The following is a 26,848-nucleotide window of genomic DNA, read 5'->3' on the forward strand; positions in this document are numbered from 1 at the left end:
TCATGAATATATTTCCGAAATTGTTTTGTTTCTGAGGTACAGGGCGTTGAAATTGTAAAAACGATATTTACAAAATATCATAAATCTCCTTATCGCGATTTGGTTGAAATTTGCTACAGTTATTTGAAGTAATGAGGCGCTTATTTACCCCTTACTAGATTGAAATTATTAGGTCCAGTGGAGTCTTGGTGGGCGCCACAACCAACAAGATTGGGGAAAAAAAGTACACCACTGACTTGTTGTATTTCTAGCTTCCTTTCCGAGAAACAAAAATTGAAGCTACTTTGCATATCATGAACACCTGTTATGGAGACCAGCTGACAGTGTAGTCATATAAGTGAAAGTCAAGAGTTGTCAATTGGCAGTGACTCCATCACGAATAATTTTATTAAAGCTGAAATGGCTAACATGCATTTTATTTATGGATTAGTGAATGGAAATGCGGAAGGAGCATAAAGAATTTACCAGAACAGATATCTCAACAGAGTTATAACATGTACTGAAACATTAAGAACGCTACATACAAGATTATGTGAAACTAGGAATTAATAAAAATGCAGGTGGTTTAAGACCAGAAACTGTAACAACGCCGGAACTAGAAGAAGCTATATTTGATGCGATAGAAGAAGATCCTTCAATAGTACCACTGTAGCTGGAAGTCAGCCCAAAAACCACACTACTGCCTCGGGATTTTCACCTAAGAATAATATCTTGCAGGTGGTTGATTCATACATGAGAACAATACTTCAAAAAAGGTTCTTATCTGAGCTTTATAAAGCATCAAAAGTTGCTGAGGTGTGTAGAATTTTCTGATTCGGAACAGTGTTCCAAGTGTTCCAGCCTTTGCAATTCCAGCAACATGATTGTGCCAAGACATATTGGTGTCCATTTTAACCCCGTTATCGAAGCAGAAAGCGGAATTGTCTGTCCTAATATTATTATATCCGGTTCGGACACATTCATCTTTTCGAAAAAAACCGATGCCTGGGTTTTTATGGCATTGAATTCACCCCCATTCGAAGTCACTTCTAGAACCTCATTGAGGTATGCAACCTCCTGTTGTCTGTGAAGATCTGCCTCCGTAGCCGGAACATGAACTTTAAACGTTCAAGCCAGTCTCGAATATACCTACACAGTAGGTTGAATGGACTGACGCCTAAAACAACTACTATTATTTGGGAAATAATATAACCCCTTCAATTCAAACTACTATTATTTATGAACATTAATATGAAATGTACAATTAGAATAACTGCTAATATTAATACCTTGCGATGTTGAAGAACCTTGCATTATATCTAAACTATCTGTGTGATTATTTGTGTTTTCATTGTATTTTAGAGTTTTCGACTCGGAAATCAACTACCTTAAATTTCGAAGTTTTTCATAATCACCCATGATGGAAAAATTCAGTTGAGATAACGTTTTCATGGTGTGATCAATTGCTATGATTATGAGAATAAGTAACTGAAAAACTACCACTGAAAAATAATATGCCGACGCCTATGTCGGCATATTATTTTTTGCTGTTCTAATTGGTATTGGAAATACTATAATTTCCGGCATTGTGGATTCTAGTTTGAGAATAGTGGGTGGTGCCTTTCCCAGAAAATCATCTGTGGAGTGGGACGCAAATTGTTCAGCTAGTAGATTTGCTTTTTCTATGGCTGTTGTTGCAATTGAACCATCCGCTTGTGTTTTTGGTGGAATTGTAGATTTTGTAAAATTCTGATTGACAGCTTTAGCTACCGACCAGAAGGATCTGAACCTTTTGGGATTGTCAAGCAGTGTATCCCTAATTATCTGACTGTGAAGTTCTTTGCTCTCATTTATCCTAAGTTTGCAGCTGTTGCGAGCATTAACAAACCCAGTTCGATTTTCTATACTGGGATTTTTGCGCCACTGCCGGTAGGCGAGATTTTTGGAGGCGACAGCTTGCTCGCAATGTGTGTTGAACCAAAGTTTGCCGTTAGAAGGTCGTTTCATTGAAAAATGAATATATGCATTCATGGATGATAGAATAACTTCCGTGACTTCAGAAGCACACGTTGATGGATCTTAAGAGCAGAAACAAACATCTAGCCAGGGGCAATTTCGGAAATGGTCTTGAAGATCCTCCCATTCAGCTGATCTGTAATGCCAAACTTTGCGCGGTTAGATTGTTCCCCATATTCATCGGTAGTTCACTCAAAGGAAACCTTTCAGAGAGATATGTTTAAAAAAATGTTTTGTTTTTTCATTAGGAATGTTTGCTGAGAATTGAGAAAAAGAGTGGTATCTATGTAGCTCAATGTCATCAGTGGTCCCTTTGATTGAAGATCATTTCTCTCTCCATAGCGAAATACCCTTCAGGCGCATGACTCATATCGCAGGTTATCGCCTCTCTGTTTTTTTATATTTACCAATTGTTGCTCGTGTTGTGTACAATATTCGATACGAGTGGAATGACTCACTTTCGAATCTTTTGTTTGAGTGGCCGTGAATAATGAATCACGGATGCTGATGATGCTTCGTGAACGATCATTGATATTCCCTCCTGGTTGAAATATTATTTAGATTACATCAAGAGTTGATTCGGAATGTCTGCGAGTGCGTCACTGGTGTGGGCTGGCTTTGGAGACGCGCATATATGAAAGAAATCTATTCGTGGGCGTTTTGGCAGAAAGAGCTGATAACTTAATAGGAAATGAGAAAATCAGAAACAAATTCATGTTAAATTTATATGGGTATATTTTTAGGAGAGATTCAGTTTTGGTAAAGAAAGGTTTGGGACATTCAGTTGTTGACAAAAACAGTCGCCTGCGACACAAAGTCTTCAAAATTATTCTCATTTTGACAGCTCGAGCTTTTGTTTTGTCAAAATCGGCACAGTTGCTGTTTTGTTGTGGTTAAAAATAAAAATCTCAAAGTGAAGAAAGTTATCTCGATTTAAAGAAATCTTGCTCTCCTATATTCATGAAGAATTATTTTTTAAACTGAGAAACATATTCTCTCAAGTTGAATTTGAATCATTATTTCAAATGGACTGACTAAACGCTTCTTTTAAGTAAAAAAAAATATTCCACCAAAATTGTGCATACATTTCAATAGAAATAATCACATTAGCTCAAGAGAAGTAAGTATGCATTCTTTAGTTTGAGCAAAATTAATCTCGAAGCAAAACTGTTTTGGGTTTTGAAAGGATGATATGTTTATTTGGAACATTATTTAAATGTCTCCGTATGAGAAATTAATTGTTTTCCTTTGAAGAGAAGCATTTTTCATTGAAACGCTTCTATTTGTATATATCAAATAAACTCATTTACTTCATCAAAGATGAACTTATGCTTCTGTTTATAAACTGTCTCTCTCATTTGGATGTAGTTAGTTACTTGAATCCAAAGTATCTCATCTGTAATATGAACAGATATAAGTGGTAAAGAAAGAAACTAAATAATACTTTACATATTATGATTGGTTTATTTGAAGCAATTGCAAATCATAAATATTATCCTGGAAAAGCATGTGATAAAAAGCAAAACGTAGTAGAGAACTAAATTTTCTTTGCTAATCTTTGCTTAAATATCATATTCCAACCGCACACTTTTGAGAGACTATACAGTTATACAAATAACATAAATAAATATTCAATTAGAAAACATATATAAAAAAGGGACATATTCTTGACAAATTGCAAATTAACAAATAAAATGAAATCGAAGCCTATAAACAACATTACAACTCAGACAAGAAAATGAATTAATTTATTAGTAATTTAACACAAATGAAGTTGTTAAAACTAGATGTCATTCTGGTAAATAACATTAAAAAAATCACTATCGTCGATCAAGTTCTGCATTCTGTTTTTGTTTATCCACAATTGCCGAAACATCACTTGGATTCTGAAACGAAAGGAGAAATCAGCACATCATTCTTAGCCACTATTTCAAATATATATAAAGGTAAAAATATGAAAACAGCAGCCACTTGATCAAAAAAAAATTTGTTTCAATAAAAACACTGCTTAAGTTTATTCCGTTAACCAACCCAATTGTTGTTCGCATACGAATGACAACCCTCAAAATTTTAAACTTGTCTCAGGTCTTATTATTTAACATATGATTCCTAGCAAGTTAAAAGGTGCTTAAACATTATTTGATCATAAATGAATAATCAATTCAAAAGACGTACCTCAAATCCCTTTGAAGTGGACAGAAGTCTATACAGAAAAGTTGCCTTTCAAAATAATAATTTTGGAACCGTTATATAGGAATTTAAAGTGTCGTGTGAGTATTATTAGAGGATCAATGTAAAATATAAAATGTTTCATTAAAAAAATGTAACTCATGATCATACAAACATACTTAAAGGAATATGATTCGCTATTTAAATAACAATATTCACTGTTTTCACGTTTTTGGAAATTCATATTTCATCTCTAGTAAGTATGGTAATATTTCTACCTATTTCTTACATTCCTAAAGGAAATCTATCAAATAATTTCAAGCTGAGTAGGGTATATTCAATTTGTTCCCAATGAATAACATAAAAACATATCTGAAGTGATTACAGAAAGCAAAGACGTTTCGGAATTCAACAAATATTTACATGTTGAAATCAGAAAGTGGCTGTCACATATAGAAGCTTTTTATACGTACTGGTTCCTATTTTGGTATTTTTTGTATTATAATTCATTGTCGAAACTATAAGTACCTCTATCTTTCAATAAAAAATGAATTCGGTTCAAGAGAAAATCAAATTTTATTTAGAGAAAATGTTCTTATTTGAAACAAGATAAAATATATGTTCAAAACAAGAGATTGGCAAATTTGAATCAACGTGGATGATTTTTCACTTTTAATTAATATACACTTGCAGAGCTCGGCAAATGTAATAATGCATGTGTGAAAAATTACGGAGCATTGGTATAATTTTCGCAAAATGAAGGCAAAATTAAGAGTTGCCGTCAAAGTTTACTACTTTCTCTTCCGTACTACGTATACAACGCGGTACTTACTTATATAGCGGAGTTATTATAATACTTACCCATGAAAATATCTTTCAACTGTGCAAGACCCCAGTCTTGTAAAATCTGTTCCATTATGGTAGATACAAAATAATCGGAAAGAAATTGCACTGCCTACAGACACATAAAACACTTCCTCCTCAAAATCGCAACACACCAACATCACTTTCCAACACATACTGGCCTTTACGCGATGCTTACAACAGAATTCCCCGCTCCCCTCTCACTTAAGAGGGTCATAGAAAGACCAGAGCACCACAGGTTTTTTCAAACTGAAATGAATGAAATACTTCTTTAAAAGAAACCCTGTTCATTCTATACAAAATTCCTGTTATTTTCACTCGATCATAATATAATATTGTATGTAGATTCACAAAACTCTTGTTATAAACGAATTGAGTTATTCGAAAGCAATACAGTATTAAATTCAAACAAACACTATGTGTTCAGATCAAGTTGATATTACTCTCCATTTGAAACAGTTTATTTTTCCCTTCAAATAGGTGGTGGATTTTGAGATGATATTATATTTTCTTGATTCAAAATAGTTCATCTTCGCAAGGATATAATCAAACGAATGATGTCGTTGAAAGGCCAAGAAATTCGATTTCTTTGTTGAAAAAAGTGTGATTTTCTGGTGGAAAATGGCGATGTTGGCATAAAGTAATAGTTTTTCCAATAAAGATGAAAATTTCAATGAAACCTATAATCTTCTTTTGAAGAAATACCTTTTACTGTGTTTTGTCCATTTGGTGGGAATCCGCCATATATTAGAATCTGTACGCGTCTAAGTTTTCTGTGTTTATATGTGTTAGTGTCAAATTCTTCAAATAGTAAACAAACTAGTTAATAAAGTTTCATATGTGAAATATAAAAGTTTGATGAATTTTTGTTCACTCAAACTTTCAAATTGTTTGGTACATTTCTCCACCATATATCTTATTTAGAAATTTAACGTAGTATTGATACTTTTTTTGTTTATCAGATTAATTCAGCATTATCCTGGAATACATTCTCAATCGTGCATTTGAATTTGTGGCTCTCCTATATTTATGTTATCGAGTATATTTTTACTAGGCTATCTTACTCTGTAATGCTCTAAATTTTATTAGTAATATTACCTGTTAAAATAATACTGCAATTGGACAATTTATAATTATTGTATTTCAACACATAAATAAATAAATAAATATCGGTAACTTACCCGAACAGAATACAATTTGTATAAAGACAATATTTTTGGATTTCAATTAGAGGCAAAACTCCTTCAGAGCCGTCAATTGAATTGGGACATATTTATTATTCGCGTGGTATATTTCAGTAGCTCTTAATTATTATCTGTGACAACAAGCAACTATTAGGTGGGCTAGTACCTACGCAATACAAGCGATTCAATTGCACTTCATTAATAAAATTAATATCGTATCAAACAAAACCTATTGGTATGTAAGTTGTTCATTATAATTATGTATTGGAGTGTGGACGTAATGGATTACCACCTTTTTCATTTTCAAGGCGGCACTAATAGGGAAAATCGATACTAAACAATGTTGTTAACAGTAGGTATTTCTCTCTATAGAAGAGTCAAAAGTAATAAAAAATAATTACAATAATTACATGCAAGTGGCCGTCGATGGATATCTCTCGAATACTTTCACCATCAACGCAGGTGCTCCCCAGGGATCCATATTGTCTCCAACCCTCTTTTTATTGTATATCGACGACTGATTGGGAAAAACCAAGAATTCAAAATATTGCTTTGCTGACGACCAAACACTTGTCTCGTCATAACATTTGGATTCCAGGACATCGGCTTTGGAGCCACATCTTCACCGGCAGCAGGAGGCTGCAGGAGGGTGAAAGTAACCAGGTTCAATTCAATGCCAGAAAAGCCCAGGTTTCGGTTTTCTCCAAAAATATAAATGTCTCCGAACCGGATAAAATATCAGCTCAGACAATTCCAATATGTGTTGACACAATCGTGTCGCTGGAATTGCAAAGGCTGCTTCAGGAATCTGTTCACATCTCAGCAACTTCTGATGCTTTATAAAGCTCAGATCAGATCTTTTTTGGAGTATTGTTCTCATGTATGGAGCTCTGCCCCCAAACATACCCTGAAGTTGCTGGACTCCATCCAGAAAACAGAAGAATGGTTGGAGATTGTCTCTCTTCTATATATACTTTCACGGGTATTGTTCAAGTGACTTGGCACATTTGATTCCACCAAGAGCGACGGACTGTGGCTACTCATCATTATTACTTGAGTAGCTTTTACCCAACGATTATGGACATACAGGATTGCTTACTTACATATATCGCCACGTTAAACAAGCGCTGAGCAGATGTGACGTAACACTGGTGGCACTTTTAGTACCTGCCATAAAACTTTGTGTTATTTTAACATTTTTTGAGGATTATTTTCGGACAGTATTACATTGTTTTAGTTTATTTTGATTAAATTTTTATTTAACTATACCAATTAGGTTTCTGAAACATTGAGTTTGTTATTGTGAAAGTCGTATTTTTTTGTGCTTTTGGGCATTTTTTAAACTGGTGTAACGAGTAGACGCCATATAAGATTCTGTTATTTTCTTCCATTTTGAGGTTTGTTTTTGGCATTGTGGAACTTTTGTTTGTTTTTTGAACATTTTTAAAAATAAATTAAGGTAAAAATTGGAAATATTCACATTTCTGTAAGTAATAGCAATAATTGTCTAACCATTAAATAACCTTGTAATGTATAGTTAAAATGCATGGTCGTATTTGTGCAGTGTCAACTTGCAAAAGCAATCAGTTGACTTTAAAGAAAAGTGGTGTTACTGATGTAATATTTCACTCTTTTCCTATTGCTATTTCCTATTGCAAAAAGAATGGATTCGTCGCTCCAAAAGAGGGGGTAAATCCACTCTCAAAAATGGATTTGTTCTTTCCAAACATTTTACAGAAAATGATTATGAACGAGACCTTGAAAATAAATTGTTAGGTAAAAACTTATTCTATTAATTTACTGCTTAAAATAAATATGCTTTTTTCATAGGTTTGCCTTTGCTTCGTAAATTAAAAAAACTGCAATACATAGTGTTAACCTAAATTATCCAACAATTGATAAAGAGAGGGAAGATTTACAGAATCCAAGTCGCAATATTAGAGCCTTACAGAAAAAAGGCAATGAAACTATCAGTATGTTACTTGAATCAAATTTGGATAATTTTAAGCCATCCACATCTTAAAGTTGCTCTTCTCCTCATAATATTGTATCTGTTTGAAGGTGGTTGACAATGTTTCTTGGTGTATTTTATCAGTTCGGAAGTCCATTGTGTAATATAATATAAATTTATTTGATAACCCTGAAAAAAATCAAAAAGATTAACCGAAAATAACAATTTTATTAAACAAAAAACTGAAATTACAAAGAAATAACATACAACAACAACCAAACAAATAAAAATTGAAATATTAATGAAAGCTGAAAAATTTCAAAAAATTAAAAATATCATTAACAAAAAATGAATGATAAAACTATTATCTAAAACATAGTTCATTACAAAATTTTTGTGGGAGTTACAGTTTTCACGATAATAATAAGAAACTGATGAAACCTCTTACTTTTGAAAAGGGCAAAATAGCTCGCCCTATCATCCACAAAAGAAAAAATTTTACCTAGTATTAATTCATTTATATCAAGTATTTAATCCTATATAAAAATAATATTTTAATAAGGAATTTAAATGATTTTTTTTATATTAATTTAAAAGTGCAGTACCGAATCAATCCAGAGTCACCACAGTTACGTCACGAGATCACGTGACGTGTCTAACAAAATCGTAAAAGTAAGCAATCCTGTACCGGCCATAATCGTTGGCTTTTACCCGCGGCTTCGCTCGCATTTATGCCATTAAATAAGTGTCAGTACAATAGAAATGAATCAATATGAGAACTATATTTTAATGCTTCGCTGGGATTATCAATTTTTAAAAATTATTACATACGATGAAGTTTCTAAAATTTAAAATATGCTTTATTGAATGACTATAAAAATGACTATAAGGATGTCCAGAACACGTGACCAATTCTCGAACAATATGGCCGCCTGTAGGCACACAAGGAGTACAATGATATAGGTACTTCACGGTTTTTTCGTGTTTTGTTATCTTTGGAAGCTGTGAAAATAATTATGATGGCTGTTTGTAATAAAAGTGATTATTTACTAAGATTGAAACGTAAAAACAAAGACATTGCTGTGCATTACAAAGATAAACTCAGAGTGATACAGTGCATGGATTCTTTTACTTTCACTTCAGAAGAAATTAACAGTTCTATAGAATGTTTTCCACCAGTTACTGCTTTCGATATGAGTTCTTGTCTGGTGCTAACTCATAGTTTCTATACAAATCAGCAGATGAAGGCCTACAAAAGTTTGACTGGCTACAAATATTTTGAAGCAGGATTTGTGCATGGTTGTGAAGCAAAGTCAATGGGAGTGTGTTGTGATTGCCAAGATATTTAGATATTTTTCAAACTTTATATATTCATAATTTTCTCTGAATATGTATCTTAATTTTAGGTAAAAAAAATCCGCCACTGCAAGTCTGGATTATATTCGAGAAATATGGTGCAATAATTTCAGCTCATTGTACCTGCATGGCAGGTACAACCATCGAATATTGAATGTGTACGCCTACAAAATGGAGATATGTTAAATCTGACTACCGATTCGACAAAATGAACTTCATGTCAGAGTTTTCCAGGCCGTCTGAGGGGGTGGAAATGGGGTGATAACTTTTTGGTGAGAGGTATAGAAGTTCGAGGTGTTTTGCGTGTCCAGAGATTTTCTGCTATCGAAAAAAAAATCAAAGAATTTGCAATAAATTTTGTATGAAAACACTTGAAATGTTGACAGTGGCATACGATGATTGTACTCTGAGTCAGAAAAATGTTTATAAGTGGTACAAGCTTTTGGCAGAAGCTCATGAAGATGTGAATGACGACGCCTCACAGCATCAACAACCGATGGAAAGATGAGAAAGTCATAAAAATTGTCATAGAGAATCGTCAAATCAGTATAAAAGAAGTTGCTGAGTGCATTAACATATAGGTTGGCTCATGGCATGCAATTTTTTTCTTAAATTTTAGGCATGAAACGTGTGGCAGCGAAGTTCGTTCCAAAATTGTTGAATTTTGATCAAAAAAACTGTAGCATGAGCATCACTCAGGAATTTTTGAATGACGTCAGATTTGCTTAAAGGGTACCTGCTGACGAATTATGGGTATTATGGTTAAACTCTTGAATAACAAAATTGATTGTAGTGACTCGTTAAGACAAATTTAGTTTTTTGTACCTAGATCACAATCCAGGCATATGATGCGATATTTTGAGAACTATTAAAAATTCGATGTTATGATTGTTTTTCATTTTCTTTTAGTAATCTGAATCATTATTTATTATTTGTATTTCCTCTATTGGTGGGTGTAAATGTTGAGAATAAACATATTATTATGACATCGAAACCAAAGTCCAATCATCTCAATGGACGGACGAGCCCATGAGAGCCAAGACCAATAAAAACACGAATTTCAAGATTTTGCTTACTGTTTTCTTCGATTACCGTGGCGTAGGCATTAGGAGTTCTTTCCACATGGTCGTACGGTCAGTAAGGAATGTTATCTTAAAGTTATGCGCCGCTTGCGAGAAGCAATATGAAGAAAAATAATTCATGACTTTTGCATCACGATATTGCACCTGCTTACTCGTCATTGCTTGTTCGTAATTTTTTGGACGAAAACAACAGTATAATCATGCCTAGCTTTGGTCTCCTGCGACTTTTTCCTGTTTTCAAGATTGAAGAATCCCAAGAAAAATCGGCGTTTTGCTACGATTGATAAGATAAAAATCAAATCGCTGTGAGAGCTCAAGGACATACCAAAACGTATATTCAGTGTCATCCCCAAAGTATGCACCATATGGGAAACTTATTTATTAAGGGTTTTTCGACAAAATGTTATTCCTGTTATTCCTGCATCCCCTAAAACTAATTATGCACCAACAAAATACAGTACAACACACGTAATATACGAGGAACCTTCAAATATTTGATTTTGTGACAAGAATAAAGTACTCTTATTTTGAAAAATCTTGGAAAATGTTATTTAGAAAAGTTGTTCAGCGTTGAAAAATACATCTAGATTTGAAGTCATGGCAATCTAAGTGAAGTTTTATTTTTTTGCCCATTTATTTTTATGGGCACTACGAAAAAAAATTTTTGCTAAAACGATAACTAGACAGCTTTCTGTATAAGACGGTTTATCTTAAAAGCCTGTAATATTAAAATAGCATACAAATACTTATTTATTTGTATTAAGTTCAATGATTAAAAAACATTTTTTTGTCAGATTAGGCGAATCCCTCTAGATAATCGTCAGATTATGAGACAGCACGTCTAAAACAGAAAGATGAACCATATATATCTTAATCTGACGCGCTTGAGTATTCCAAAATGGCGAATTTTTTTGTACATTATAATGATGGCCGCGAGTTTGCGTCAGATCGAAATCGTCAGATTATTGAATGAGAGTTTTTTTTTGGTGCACTTAACACCCCCTTAGAAAATCTGACGCGCTCGATTAATTCATTTTCTTTTCACTTTAAACCCTTACATACAACCACCCGCATCATGCAAACGATCAGATTAACATACGAACATTATTAAAAATACGTAGGACATTGATGCTATCAATATCTGATGCGCTCGAGTATGTCCATGCAACAGTATTTTTTTACATATTAAAAAAATTATGGCCGCTTGCCCCACAGATGAAAAAGTATATATTATATAACATTTTTTTCTCATCATCTAAGCTTTGCAACCTAATATGTCTTTATGACGCTCGAGTAAATCGAGTAAATTTTGCATCGTGGGCTCCCCTACTATGAAGAGATGGGATGGAATCAAAGGATGCAGTCTTGCCAGAATTATCCTGGGCGACCCTGTCAAGCTGGCGCCGAAAAAATATCTGGCGATGGTCAGCAAAAACCTACGCTTAACAGTAGGATTTCTGACTGGCCCCATATTATTTGGCTAGTGACACACCTCTATGCAGCATGTGTGAACAGGAAGATGAAACTGATAGCCACGTCTTATGTGAGTGTCCGGAGTTATCGTCAATAGAAGAGTGTGTGTTCTTCGAGCCTTGGCCTACACCTGCCGATATAAAGGAGATGTCTCCTACTAACCTGTCCACCTTCCTGGAAATGACAGGATGGACGATGACCTAGAAGGATAACTCCTCGGGAGGATGTACAATGAGACACATGTAGCCTAAGTACTGTGGGCCTACACTCACCTTTCCTACTCTACAGATACAGATACAGAAATACTTGTAACTAACCCCTGGAAAACGTATCTTTGTTACACCAACTTGGTTTTTGAAACGCTTATCGTGAAGAATATTGTCACGGTTTTGATTTTTTGGAAAATGTTTTCCATGAGATTGATTCTATACTAGACATTTCAACTATACCTATTAATAACGTTGTGTATCCATGTTTATTCTCCTGTGCATTGTATTACATTGTTTTTATCCGGTGATTGATGTTGTGCCTGATGCTTACAGAATTGCATTGAATTGAATTATAGATGCCGGAAGAGGAGGCGTTCGCGGTCCTGGTCAAGATCATGGAGGACTACCGGATGCGCGACATGTTCAAGCCGAGCATGGCGGAGCTGGGTCTCTGCATGTTCCAGCTGGAGAATCTCGTCGCCGAACATCTTCCGGACCTCAACCAACATTTTCAGTCGCAAAACTTCCACACGTCGATGTACGCTTCTAGCTGGTTCCTTACTTTGTTCACCACCGCCCTTACTCTACCGCTGGCGTGTAGGATAATGGACGTCTTTCTGTCGGAAGGCATGGAGATTATCTTCAAGGTGGCCATGGCGATGCTGACGTTGGGCAAAGAGGAGCTGATGTCGTTGGATATGGAGGGCATGTTGAAGGTGCGTATTTGTTTACTCAATATGCAATTGCGTGAACATTCACACCCTAAAAACTACTGTGTAAATCTGCCTTTGTGAATAAGAGATTCTTTAATCGAAATTAAAGGGGGTGAGAGAGTATTTTATTCCGTGGCTTATAACAGGAATATATTAAAATGGGATTCATTTACGAAGGATATTTCGAATGAGAGCACCCCATACCATTAAGTTTCATAACAAGAAGTAACCTAAAGAAAAGTAATCAAAATTATTAACTGTTTTATTTCATTCAATTTGGAATAGATTGAGTGGTGAAAAAATATTAGAAAACTGCCGCAGATATGATATCAACTAACTACTCTACAGAGCTACTCACAAATTAGTGTGAGATGAAGTTATCCGAGTTTCAAAATATTCCTATTTTGTTATTAAGTGACAAACATTTGAAAAATGTCAATTTTTTCGCCATTTATATTACCAATTGTCAACTGTTACCAACTTAACAGGGTGTTTACTAAACATGCGGCAAAACATTAAGGGACTATTCCTTGGACTATTCTAAGAATATTTTGTCCTTTGATGATTTTTGATACGACGCTTTGTTTCGAAGAAAAGAAGAAAAAGAATTCGACAATAACAATTTTGGTAATTTTAAAATTAATAACGTAGCCGAAATAAATGTATAGCGTACTACACTGGACCTACCAAGTAATAAAAAAATCTAACAATCCCGTTGGTATTTATCAGCAACATTCCGATTACTACAAACGGCTGCAGACATTCAATTTGAATAGTATGTCTGTTAGTTATCATTTATATGTGTCGAATAGGATTAAACTGATTGACTTTGTCTATTTGACGTGCATTTTCTGTGTTTAATATTTAAAGTCTTGTTAGTGAAGTCCTCTATCATGAATGACTATAGTAACGCAGAGATGGCTGACATGCATTTCATTTATGGACTCGCTGATGGCAATTCATTGGAAGCTAGGCGGTTGTACAGTGAACGATTTACTAATCGTAATGTGTCTAATAGAAAAACCTTCCAAAGTATACATCAACGACTTCGTGAAACAAGAGCATTGAGTGAAATGGAGGATCAGGAAGACCAATGACAGTAAGAACGGTTGAAGTAGAAGAGAATGTGCTGGCCATAATAGAAGAAGATCCAGGTACTTCTACTCGACAAATTGCAAATACTTTAAATGTAAGTAATGGAACATTCTTAGAGAATATTTGTTGTATCCATAACCCATACAACGAGTTCAGGCACTTCTTTCTGCAGATGTTCTTCCACGTTTTGCATTCCGTCAATCTCTTTTGCGCACATTGGTTCAAATCCCTCAACTATTGACGCTTATTCTTTTTACTGATGAAGCCAGTTTCTCAAGAAATGCCATGAGGAATTTCCACGCTAACCATGTTTTGGCTGAAAAAAATCCACATGAGGTGATTGAAGATCGCTTTTAACAGCAGTTCTCGTTAAACGTTTAGGTGGGAATTGTAGGTGACTTCCTAATTGGACCGGTATTTCTGCCAGGAAGACTTACCGGCGAGGTATACTGCAACTTTTTGGAACAAACGCTACCTCAGTTTCTGGAGGATGTACCATTGGTTACAAGAAATGTATTGTGGCTTATGCAAAATGGTGCACCAGCTCATTTTAGAATATTGGCTCCAGAGTTTTTAATAATAACATGCGGAGATCGCTGGATTGGTCGAGGTGGACTTCACTTATGGCCTGTTCGATCACCGGATTCAAACCCTCCAAATTATTACCTAAGGGGACACCTAAAGTCATTAGTTTATACTACTCCAGTGGAAGATGTGGAAGATTTGAGAAATCGGTTTGTAAAAGAGTTCGGGAGTCGATGAGGAGAAGATTGAATTCTTGCATCCGAGCGGAGGGTAGTCATTTTCAACAGTTCTTGTAGATTAAGAAACATCACATGTAATTTTTGGTAAGAAATTGTTATTGTCGAAATTCTTTTTCACTCCGTATCTTCGAAAAAAGCGCCCTATCAAAAATCATCTATGAACAAACAGAATATCCTCAGAATAGTCCAAGGAATAGTTTCTCAAATTTTTCCAAGTGTCCCATTGTTTCCAAGTATCTCGTTGTTTCCAAGTGTCCCGTTGTTTTCAAGTGTCCCTGTACCAAAAACTATTGAATATTTGAGGGATCTTCTGAGGGTCAATGGTCTCAGTGGAAAAGTAATCATACATACAATTAACGTAAATTTGCATGGACAAAAATGTTGGGTGCCATATGTAGACGATGTATTTGCTATATTTGATACAAAGAAATCGAAGGCAGGGGACTTTGTTTCAAATCCTAATAACAGATCCCAACAACGAAGAGTTACCATTCTTGGATGTCTTAGTGATTAGAAGTAACCAGGGTCTAGAATTTGAAGGAAATTTTGATGGCCTCGTCTTCAATGTTTTCATCATTTCATTGGTTTGAAGGAAACAATCAGCAAAAATCCACTAGCTGTGTAGGATAATGTAGTACGAGATAAGAATGAAATAATCATTGGATAAATAAACTGATTTGATCATTGAGATAGGTTCAATAATACGACTATAACAGCTATATTGTACAATGTAGTGTGTGTGTGTGTTGAGAAATTCGCCAAAAATTTATTCAACCGCGGTTTTATCAAAACAAACAAGGTTTTGTATCCATTGACATTTTTGTTCGGATTGTACACAAAGCATCATGCAAATGAGATAAGCCATATCTTTACATTGAGGTTGTGTTTTATGAACGTTTTGACATATTCCAAAATGCAGCAGTTATTCAGTGTACGGATTGAAGTATTTAAGGTTTCTGTAGGAATTCGAATGTATTCACAAAACTATTTGAGACTTTTTGAGGATATATCATTTCTGCACATTGTTTTTGAGTGAAATAATTGAATAGGTTTTGTTATAAGTGAGAAAGTAATATTTTTGGTTTTAGTACTTTCAGAAAGAACTACCAGCTCATGCTGAAGCAGACCCAGAGGCGCTGATGCAGTCTGCCTATGAAATGAAATACAACGCGAAGAAAATGAAGAAATTGGAAAAAGAATACGTCATAATCAAAACAAAAGAACAAGAAGAAATGGCCGAACTGAAGGTAACCATTAGTTTTGACTTGCCTGTGGTCAGATTTGCAAAAAGATAGGTGAACTATCAGAAAATTAGTATGATGAGATTTTTCTAGAATATTTCATGAAACAGCAACACTTATTGAATTGAAAAGAACTTGATAAAAATTGAAGTGGAGAGTAGCTTCATCACTTAACTACTTGAATTTAAATAAATAATTATACAAGATGTACAGGATGACCAATTTGCACATGCAGAATAAAATTGTGAAATTTTATGGAATGACAGTTTATGTTACTGAAAGTACTGCTTTCCTAACGCAGTTGAACTTTTCTACAGAAGTGTTATTTTCTGTCATTTGATATATCTACGCTCTACAGACAAAATGTTTTTAATTTTCGTTTCATTTATAATTCAGCACATGTTTGTTCGGCGAATAATATCCTGTTTCATTTTATTAAAGAGATAAGATAAATTACTTCAATAAAAAATTTTCCCACACAGCAGAACTGCAATGCTCGCCTCAACACGCACAATTCATCAACAAAGTTAGCATCATATTTTGTACCTAGGAATAAAGCATTCATACATTTTTTTAGTTTCCTGTGGTATATCAATGAGTATTGTTGAATTTTGAGGTTCAAATCACCTTCTAGACGAAAACGATAGAGTTATATTCTACTAGAAGTTATGTGATTAGAAAACATGTGTTACTGATTATATTCATTAATTATTCAAAAACATTCAGGTTGTGAAGCAAATATAGGTTCAGAGAAAATATGTAGTGAAACCCAATATAAAAATCACGTCGATATGAATCTCATTCACTGTTTCTAGAATTCCTTTTCAAAGGCTTGAAAATTGACAAAAACACATTCGTAGAAAGACTTTCGAAAAGTCTGTTACCATGAGTAACTAACACTTTTGTTTAACAGTGTTTCAAAGTAATAATTCTAATATTTGAAATATTAGAATGTAGGCTTTCACAGCTAGGTTCAATGTTTTGGTTGGTTTCCGGGTTTTGCTGTGGTCTTCTTTGGTTACAATCTCCAAGCGTTTCAACTGCAATTACGCAACTGAAGATGACGGCCGCAGTTGCAGATTATAACCAAAGAAGACCATGGCAAAACTAGGAAACCAACCAAAACAGTGGAAATATTTATTTATTTATTCATTTACAGGCAAAACCATTTGAAGTATAAATTACAATGTTAAATTATAATTAAAATAAAATCGGATAAGGCACTGAACTACAAATTGCAACTAAGAGTAGCTTAAAAGGGGTAAATTTAAAGTTTAAAAGGGGTTAATTTTGGAATATAAAACGACAAAAAACAATGAACGACAATAAAACATACCACATATACTACCTTAAACTATACACTAAAACATTAAAGCACAATATTTAGTAATTGAGTTTTAATATGATGCAAGGATATGTTGAACATCTCAAGATCAACGTTACTATTGGCTAATCATAAGATTCTTGGAATACAGCTATTGAATATGTGGTTCAAACCATAAAATGTTTGTTGCTGTCGAGTTGAGCGGTTTTGAACATGTAGATAAGTTTTTTCTAGGAGTTCAGCACAACTGAATTTGCCGTTAGTAATATTGAAAAGTAGTGTCAGGTCTCTCTGTTTTCCCCTAGTTTTCAGGGAGGACATGCTCAGAGATTACAGTAGCAATCTCGCAACACCCGATTTATATGCTACTAGCAGACCCGGCCACGCGTTGCTGTGGCTAAGGTTTTTGTTATATTACATTGTAGTAAACTATTTGAAAGGAACGGCAGGAGAACATCAGTCACTGGGACCACCATGCTTTTTTACATGGATGCCATTTGTAAAAAAATATTGCGACATCCATGGCAGATTTTCTACTACCGTAACCTCTTAATACAATGATACTGGATTGGGATTTGAAGGGGAAGGAATTTGAACACGATTGTTTAAAATTTTCGTACAGTTGATATTAAGCAAAAATCAATACAAAATAATTAATTTTAAAATGTATCATTATTTTTATTCTATTTAAAAAGTAAAAACAATTGGATTTCACAGTATTTCGTTTACTACAAAATAAATTTAACTTATACTTTAGCCTCAACAACATGTGGTGGTTATGCTATTGAATTGTACCTTTTATGACACGTTTGTAGGTTTAACCCGTAATTACTACCCACATAAATATGTTACTTAACCACTACAACTGGATCCCTGGGATCCGTTACAAAAATAAGCAGAAAAACTGAATTATTCTGCAAAAATTGATTTCAAAATGAAAACAAGTATTCTATGATATAATGTTAACTCATATCAAGTATAAAAAAAATTCACAAACAATTTGGACAAATTGTTTTTGCACATTGCAAACATATAGGTTTTTTGCATAATTCGCAACTATGGTTGGTTTTACGGTCGTTCTTCGATGGACATACAGAACATATTTTTCTTTTTGACCTGGAAACGTCAGCAGGTAGCTCAACAGGGCGTTCTGGATCAATATTGAAGATATCGGAGGCTGTATCTCGTAATTTGCGATTAATTTTTCGGTTGGAAATTCGATTTCTAATTTGTCCTAACTCACTATCATCGCAATCATAGTCTTGATCATTAAATTCCACTAAATTTCACTGTCTGTATTGTGATCTTTATTTCCTCAAAATCCATTTCTTCAACATCACTTGCATTTCCATAATCAAGTATATCTTCAATAGCACGTAACCGATCTCCTTCATCATTCGAAACATCATCTTTGTTTTCAATATCGTTCCAAAATTCATCATTATCTACTATTTTCATCAACCGATAACTGTCTATTAGCCATTGTATCTAAAAACACAGTTAGTCTTTGTTAGTTGAAAACAATAATAACAAATCAAAATTGTTTTTTTACCTTTTATGAAATCACACAGAAACTATAACGATAAAAGTACCCACGGGTCCCGTGGACCCAAAATTAATTCAAATTCGTTAAAATGGATTTAAAAATTAATGCGCACTCGTCGGCCGTTCGATTGCAACTATTTTGAGGAATACTCAAGAGTAGGAACGCGAGCGATTACTGTATAGTACTTTTTGACAAGAATCAACATGTCTATGGATCCACAGGATCCGAGGGTAGCGGTTACAGGTTTACATAGCAGCGCCATCTATTGATTACTCACTCAATCCACTCAACAGATATCGCCATCTGTTAAAATCGTTTGGAGTTAACAGATAATTGTGAATGTCAAATAATAGACAAATAATTTGCAATAAAATAATATTGCGACTATAAATTAAGATGTAAGCTATTCTATCTTTAAAGTTGGATCAAACTTCACACGGTGTGCAAATTTGATTAAAATCGGTTAAGTAGTTTAGGAGTCCATGGCGGACAAACAACGTGACACGTAATTTATATATATATTAGAAAATGTATCTGAGGAAGTTGTGTTAAACATTTTCGACATTCTCAATATAAGTTACACACGTGAAATATCGTTTTATTTGAAAAGGAAAATGAAATTATTCCAACTCGTTTTGCTGTATTTCACTAATTTAATAAATCCATGAAAAACTCATAATTTCTATCAGTATCTTCTCCAATACACATCATTGCCGATATTCGTTAGTGCAATACTTTACTTTGCGTCATTTTGGTACAAATCGTTAAACATCTTTAAAAAAAACATTCGGAAATGATTCAGATTGAGACTTCCATTTTCTATAAAAGTAGACAAATGATCAAAGTAAATTAAATAAAGTAAAAAAATTGAAAAATAGTAAGGGCAACTCTACAATTCAATGAACAATTTGTTCCTGATATTTCCAAATGTCAAACAAGTTCATGTTAACTTTCGCTTCAAAGCAATTGTTTTTATTTCAGAGGTTACGTCAAGAAAACAAGCAGCTTCGACACAGATGTGAGATGTTGGAGGAAGAAAGCAAAGCTCTGGCAGATCGTCTCGTCAAGGGACAAGTCAGTAGGGCTGAAGAAGAAGAAACAACTTTTGTGGTGCAACGTGAACTGGATGCTTTAAGGCATACGCACTTGGAGACCACTCACGCTCTTGCGTTGGCCAACGAGAAGATTAAATCCTTGTCTTTGATGATGGAACAAACGGTGAGAAATCGGAGTGACTGGTTTGGTGACTTATTTCTTCAAAGATGCGTTAAGAGAGTTTTATTGACTAAACCACAACTTTATCCAAATTAACAGAGCTTTTGAGATAACTTGGATTTTTTTTTATCGTTCTAGTAGTAACCCCATTTTGAAATGTTAAAAAAATCTAATTGATGTTTGTTGTTGTGTACTTTCTCAAATCCTCTGACTTTTCATGCTGATGTTTAGAGTCAATAAATTATTTGTATTTAGATCATATTTTCAGTGGAATACAAAACGGAACAAACCCAAAAAGGGTATTCACAAATGATGAGGTGAAAATAACAATGAATGATTCGATTATTATAAATAATATGCAGTATCGTGTTATGAACAGTTCAGTGCAGTGCAAATTGCCCTAGTTAGATATGAAAATGGTGATTGTATGAACGTTTGAGAGACGTGGTGAAGGTTGCCAGGGAATTAGAAAAGATGTCAATTTCTATTGGTTTGAATATAGAGTTGTAGGATTTACAACTCCTATTTAGGGTAGAATTCAAATAGTAATTAGTTTTACTTTGATTTGTTTGGAATGAATATAATCCTCTGGTATTATACAGCTGTCCAAACAATTATTTATTATTTTATATAGGAACTCAATATCAGCTATTTGGCGTCTATTTATCAAAGATATCAGATTGAGTTGTATTTTAATTTATAACGGATCTTTGAGATTATTAAAGAACTTTCTATTGATAAAGGTGACGAATTTGTTTTGTATAGATTCAAGTCTTTCAATATACGAGATATACAGGGGGTTCCAAATGACTGAAGCAGAACTGAGCTGGCTATTTACATAAGCCATATAAAGTGTACGATCAGAGTTAGTATTACGGAAGTTGTGACAAGTCCTGGTCAGAAATCCAAGAGCTTTGCTGGCTTTTTTTGCAATATAGTTAATATGCGAGTTAAATAATAGCTTAGAGTCATATAATACTCTCGAGCCCTTGAGTTCAGATGTTTTCTTTAGTTGCTGTTTATTTATGTGATATTGCTGGTGGTAAATATTTTTGTTTCTTGTAAATGTAATAGAGTGAGATTTTTTAAGAATAAAGAATAAAGTGTTTTTCTCACAGAATTTCACAAGATTATTGATGTCGTTCTGAATGAGAAGTGAATTGTTGGAACATGTCACAGTATGGAATACTTTCAAGTCGTCAGCATACATTAAAAAATCACAGTAGGAGAAACAACTAGATATATCGTTAATAAAAATGTTGAAAAGGAGAGGCCCCAGATGGGAGCCTTGAGGGACTCCGGAAGTAATATTGATGAATCTAGAAATAAATTTTCCCAGAGTAACTGCCTGAGACCTATTTGTAATATACGACTGTAATTTATTCATTCTACCGGTGTTGATTTTTAAACAATTATAATGTTCTACATAAGTCTTTCTCAGTGTAACATCTATTTGCAAGTGTTGGTATATACTCTGCTTACCAGAACATGAAAGGTGTGAAAAAGTGGTAATGTAATATTAATGAATCTAGAACTAAGTTTTCCCAGAGTAACTGCCTGAGACCGATTTGTCGAATGCCTTGCTGAAATCGGTAATGCCAGGCATCAACCTGGGTAGCCTTTATCCATGCTCTTCAAGTGATATTCAGTATAAATAAATAAATTGGTTTCAATCGAGTGATGTTTTACAAATCCATGCTGTTCATTATTGATTGAGGATCCAACATCAAAGCATATATAGTCACAAATGATTGATTTGAGAAGTTTGGAAATTAAGCAGAGTTTGGACGTCATTACTAATATTCAACAACAATTAGATATGTGAAATGTGGACTATTTTCTCTCAATTTGCAAGAGGCGTTTGACACAATTAGTCATAATATGACATTGAAAAAATTGAACATCATTGGTATTCAAGGGATCATTCATAGATGGTTTGAAACTGATGTATCTAACAGAAAACAGTTTGTATGTCTAGGAAAAAATGCCAGTTCATTGAAAATTTTCACTTGTGGAGTCCCACAAGGGTCTATTTTGGGTCCAGAAACTAGAAGTTTTGTTTTCAATAGAAGAAAAAACCTGATACATTGGAATTTGTGACTTGATCAATGAAAAAAGTAATGCGTTTGAGTTTTTGGTTTGTGTCTCACAGTTGAAAAATGTCCCTTTTTTGACGTTTAATCATTATCTTCAATGTATCGAGACGGAAGGATGCTGGCAAATTAATAATAATAATATAATATATTACAGGATATGCTTTACATTGTTCTGCAACTCAAAAACATAAAATGCCACAACGTCAGACAGATTGTACGAACATAAAAAAGAAAAGCCATCAGTCTATAAAAGGCTATAAGGAAAACTATTACATATTTTTTAAATTTTTTAAGGCTCTCACAGGATTTGATATTTTGTAGTGATTTATTGAAAAACTTCTGTTAGTGTTTGTCTATGATTAGGGTGACATATATTTACATTCCGCAAAGGGTAAGTATGATTTGATCCTGCTTCCAAGAACTTATCTTCATGTTTGAATAAGTACATTACACATTCATAAATGTATAGTGCATGTAGTGCCATTATATAATTATCTTTGCATTTGCCCCAACAAGATTGGCGGTACTTCAATTTGAACAAAGTTATTACCTTTTTTTGAATTCCAAATGCATTCGAGATGCCACTACAAGATCCCCAGAATAATATACCAAATTTCGCGGAAGATTCAACATTTGCTGCATATGTGATTTTTAATGATTTTTTGTTGAGATAGGTACTAATAATCTTTACACTGTAGCAGATTTGATTCAGTTTTTTCCTAAATTTATAATGTAGGTATGTCAGTGAAGATACTCATTGATTAAGTGTTTATTTGAATGTATACTAACAAAAGAATATTCAGATATATGAAATTTGTGTTATCAAAAAACCTGACAATCCACCTTTTTGAGTTGACAATTTTTTTATGATTTGAATTTGCTGCTTTGTTTACCACACATTTTTTCAATGAGCCAAGCATAGTGAAGTAATTGGAATGATGACATATTTAACAAACTGCCGCTTTTACTGAAAAGCCATACCCTGAATCAACGGTAAAAGACTTTTTTTGACAAAACTGAATCTGAAAGCTTTGGTATTCTTCTTGCTTGACGTCAATGACCTTGAAATTTGGTCCTTTTCAGCACACATCCCGGCAGAACTCGATGGAAGAAATAACTTTGAAGCAAGAACAGCTGCAGCAGAGAGAGGAGATGATCGAATGCCTGCAAGAAGAACTGGTCAAAGTGAGGTTGAGAGAAGCTGAAAACGACGCCTTGATTCGCGATTTGAGATCGAGGATACACGAATTGGAGGAAGACAAAAAGACTTTGAGAGAAATTACTCCCGACAATAGCGTAGCCCATTTGCAAGAGGAATTGATAGCGGTGAAACTGCGAGAAGCCGAAGCCAACCTTTCCTTGAAAGATCTGCGACAACGGGTTTCCGAATTGAGCGACCAGTGGCAAAGGCATCTACAAGTAAGAGAAACTGTTGAAATTTGATATTTAGTTTTGATAATGCGATTAATTTCGTTCCCGTTCGTTCAGATATCTTAGACCATGATAATGAATAGACACCTTTGTAATGATAAAACATGCAAAAACTTTTTGGGAAAGAAAGTTTTTAACTTCTACTATTCCATCTTGATACAAAAAAAAATGAGGGAATCTTCCAAAGAAAGGAAAGAGGTAATCAATTTGAAAATAAGTAACTCTATCCATGGATGGGTAGATCATGCAAAGAAGTAACTTTCAGACACAAACTGAAAGAAAATCCTCCTGAAACAGCTACTTTCACATAAACATTGAATTACACGAAAGAAAAAAATTCTTTCGAAACAAATACTTCTATATGAACACTGAATTATACAGAAGATACTTTTCTCTACTCATTTTGTTTTTCAAACATTCGTGGTGGAATAAAATCAGATATCATTCACATGAGTTCTACTTTAAATGAATGGTAACAAATTGCACTTACACGGAACACTGTCATCCTCGCTGGTATTCATCGATGTTTCGCCATAAGACACTTGCCCTAAAACTCTTCAGTACCAAATTGGATAACATTATAGAAAATACACACAATTCATTCATGAATTTCGATTTTTTAATGTCACGGAATAAGCTTGATCTGCTTATGTCATCGATGACATCGTAATGACATTCATTCACCTATTTGATTTAATCCCAGCCAAGAGGAATCTTACTTCGATTGAAGGGGTTATATCCAAGCATCCAAGAGTCTAGAGTCTCCACAAGTTTAAAGCATATTTTTGGATGCTTTTAAAAGTCTGGAAAAAGCAATGTGTCGCATCAGAACTATGAACAGTGACAAAAGTCCCATTTCAAACAGTCCATTGTATTCCTTTTCATGAATCACTCTGTTGAAATTTTCGGGAACTTCAACGAGAAAATTTTCCACCAGTTTCCACCTGAAATCATTTATGTGCTAGAAAGAACAGTTTGGATTTATTATATTGCTTGCTACAGATTATCGCATTATTATTTTTTAGTTGGATTCTAGAGATTTTTGACCTATTGTACTACATGTACTATTGTTTTTTACAAAATGTATTGTTTCAGAGTCATTTAACACAAGTACTCCTGTCGAAAAGTTGTATAAGAGAAATTTCTAATATTCAGTTCAATCATTTCAGGAACATAGGCAAGAACCGAAACCTACATCATCAAGTGACGCACTTAGTACTCCCAAGAAGTTACTGTTTTGGGAGCATCGTCATAATGAAACTCAAAAGTTGGAAGAAGAACTTATGACAACTCGAATAAGAGAAATGGAAACTCTAACGGAGGTCAAGGAATTGCGTTTAAAGGTAACATAATAACTTAAATGTCATCTTTACATTTTTGAAATAATCACTGTTCATTACAGAAGAAATAATTACAGTTCTCATCACTCCTGACTCAGAAATGTATTATAGCATGATCTCTTAAAATGTAATCATTTATCAATGGGTAACCCATTTTATGAATTTTCATTTGTATTTTTGTGGGACAACTAAGTTAAAACTGAGAAAATTAATGTATTCGTTCTACTGGGATTGATTTTCAAACAATTGTAATGTTCTACATAAGTCTTTTTCAGTGTAACATCTATTTGGTATATATATATATATATATATATATATATATATATATATATATATATATATATATATATATACCAAATAGGATATATATATATATATATATATATATATATATATATATATACCAAATAGGAATATATATATATATATATATATATATATATATATATATATATATATATATATACCAAATACCAATATTCTGTTTACCAGAGCATGAAAGATGTGAAAAAGTTGTATGTTTTCAGTTTGTTTCACAGAAAAATGTTACTTATGCTCCCCTAAAAATTCAGGAAAATGTGTCAAGAGTCAATGATGAGTCTTCATTTTTTGAGCAACTGAAGATTTAGTTGTGATAATATTTTGACATAATGGTGGAGCACCAATACTGTGACAAATTAAAGAATTAACTGTCTCAAACAAATTAATCACAAACTAATTTATTTATTGCAACACTTAGCAACTAACGCTTAATTTATTTCCACTATTTGAATTTCTTGTTTAACCGCTCGACTCACTTTTCGAATTGCCCTCTTGGGTCGGGAAGACGGGCTTATATCGGTAACGGTCCTTTCTAGAATTCTGTAGTCGGTTCGGTACTAGAATTTTACCGACTGCATTATTTCGCGGTGATGTCATGTGATTGTTCCATGAGTTGGCCGGCGTACTGGTCAGGGACGGCTTCAGATTCGTTACAATACCATAAACTTGGATTTAGCAATCACTATATAGTGATTAACTTTGATCAAGTGCTCTAGCATATAGAATCAACTTGTGATTTGTTTTCTAAGGCATTAGTGATGTAATTTCAATAAATACCTACGTTGGTTAATGTTGATATATTCTGGATGAATCCCTACTTTTCACTAATGGATAGATTTGTTTTCTAAGGCATTAGTGATGTAATTTTTATAAGTACCTACGTTGGTTAGTGTTGATATATTCTGGATGAATCCCTACTTTTCACAATAGAAAAATCTTCTATATTAAAGAATGTTATCATAGGTAATGGAATTGGAGACACAGGTTCAAGTTAGTACTAATCAACTCCGTAGGCAAGATGAGGAAATTAAAAAACAAATTGAAAACCTCGAAGCTGCTGAGTTGAGAGACCGAGAAGCGGCAGCCCGTCTTTTGGAGGAACAAAGAAGATATTCTGATCTTGAGAGTAAGATGAAGGATGAACTTATGAAGGCGAAAATTAGCGATGCTGAAAAGACACAGTGCGTCGCCGAACTTACTCAAAAAATAAGTCAACTCGAATTGAAGGTAGGTGGAATATTCAATTCATTGATGATAATAATTATAATAGTCTTTATTTATCCTTCTTCACAATAAATTTTAAAAGAATGGTTAGGTAGAGAACAGAAATATTACAGTCACAAGAGCAATATAGAACTGCCTATTCCCACAAGCTCCTTAGGGACTCAATTCAGGAGTATTTTGATGATACGTTCGACTCTTGATACATTTATGAACTAATATTTATTCGCTTAGTATATGTATATTTTTATGTTTTCT

General features: G+C 33.8%; 1 protein-coding gene across 4 annotated transcripts in view; it reads left to right on the forward strand.

Moving 5' to 3' along the window:
• Nucleotides 1-26,848, forward strand: part of Evi5 (Ecotropic viral integration site 5) — a 118,156-nt gene that overhangs the window by 83,888 nt on the left and 7,420 nt on the right. For 3 of the 4 annotated variants that reach the window (XM_074183010.1, XM_074183011.1, XM_074183003.1), the window contains exons 5-10: nt 12,640-12,999; nt 15,944-16,102; nt 19,948-20,184; nt 23,361-23,696; nt 24,878-25,051; nt 26,333-26,596. In XM_074183010.1, the coding sequence (XP_074039111.1) occupies nt 12,640-12,999; nt 15,944-16,102; nt 19,948-20,184; nt 23,361-23,696; nt 24,878-25,051; nt 26,333-26,596 (1,530 nt within the window). The remainder of the gene's footprint in view (nt 1-12,639; nt 13,000-15,943; nt 16,103-19,947; nt 20,185-23,360; nt 23,697-24,877; nt 25,052-26,332; nt 26,597-26,848) is intronic. The other variant, XM_074183016.1, reaches the window with a different exon arrangement.

The sequence above is a fragment of the Leptinotarsa decemlineata genome, unplaced genomic scaffold, assembly GCF_025532065.1.
Source record: "Leptinotarsa decemlineata unplaced genomic scaffold, Ldec_3_MD MMD2_P_RNA_scaffold_2, whole genome shotgun sequence".
NCBI classification, from domain to species: Eukaryota; Metazoa; Arthropoda; class Insecta; order Coleoptera; family Chrysomelidae; genus Leptinotarsa; species Leptinotarsa decemlineata.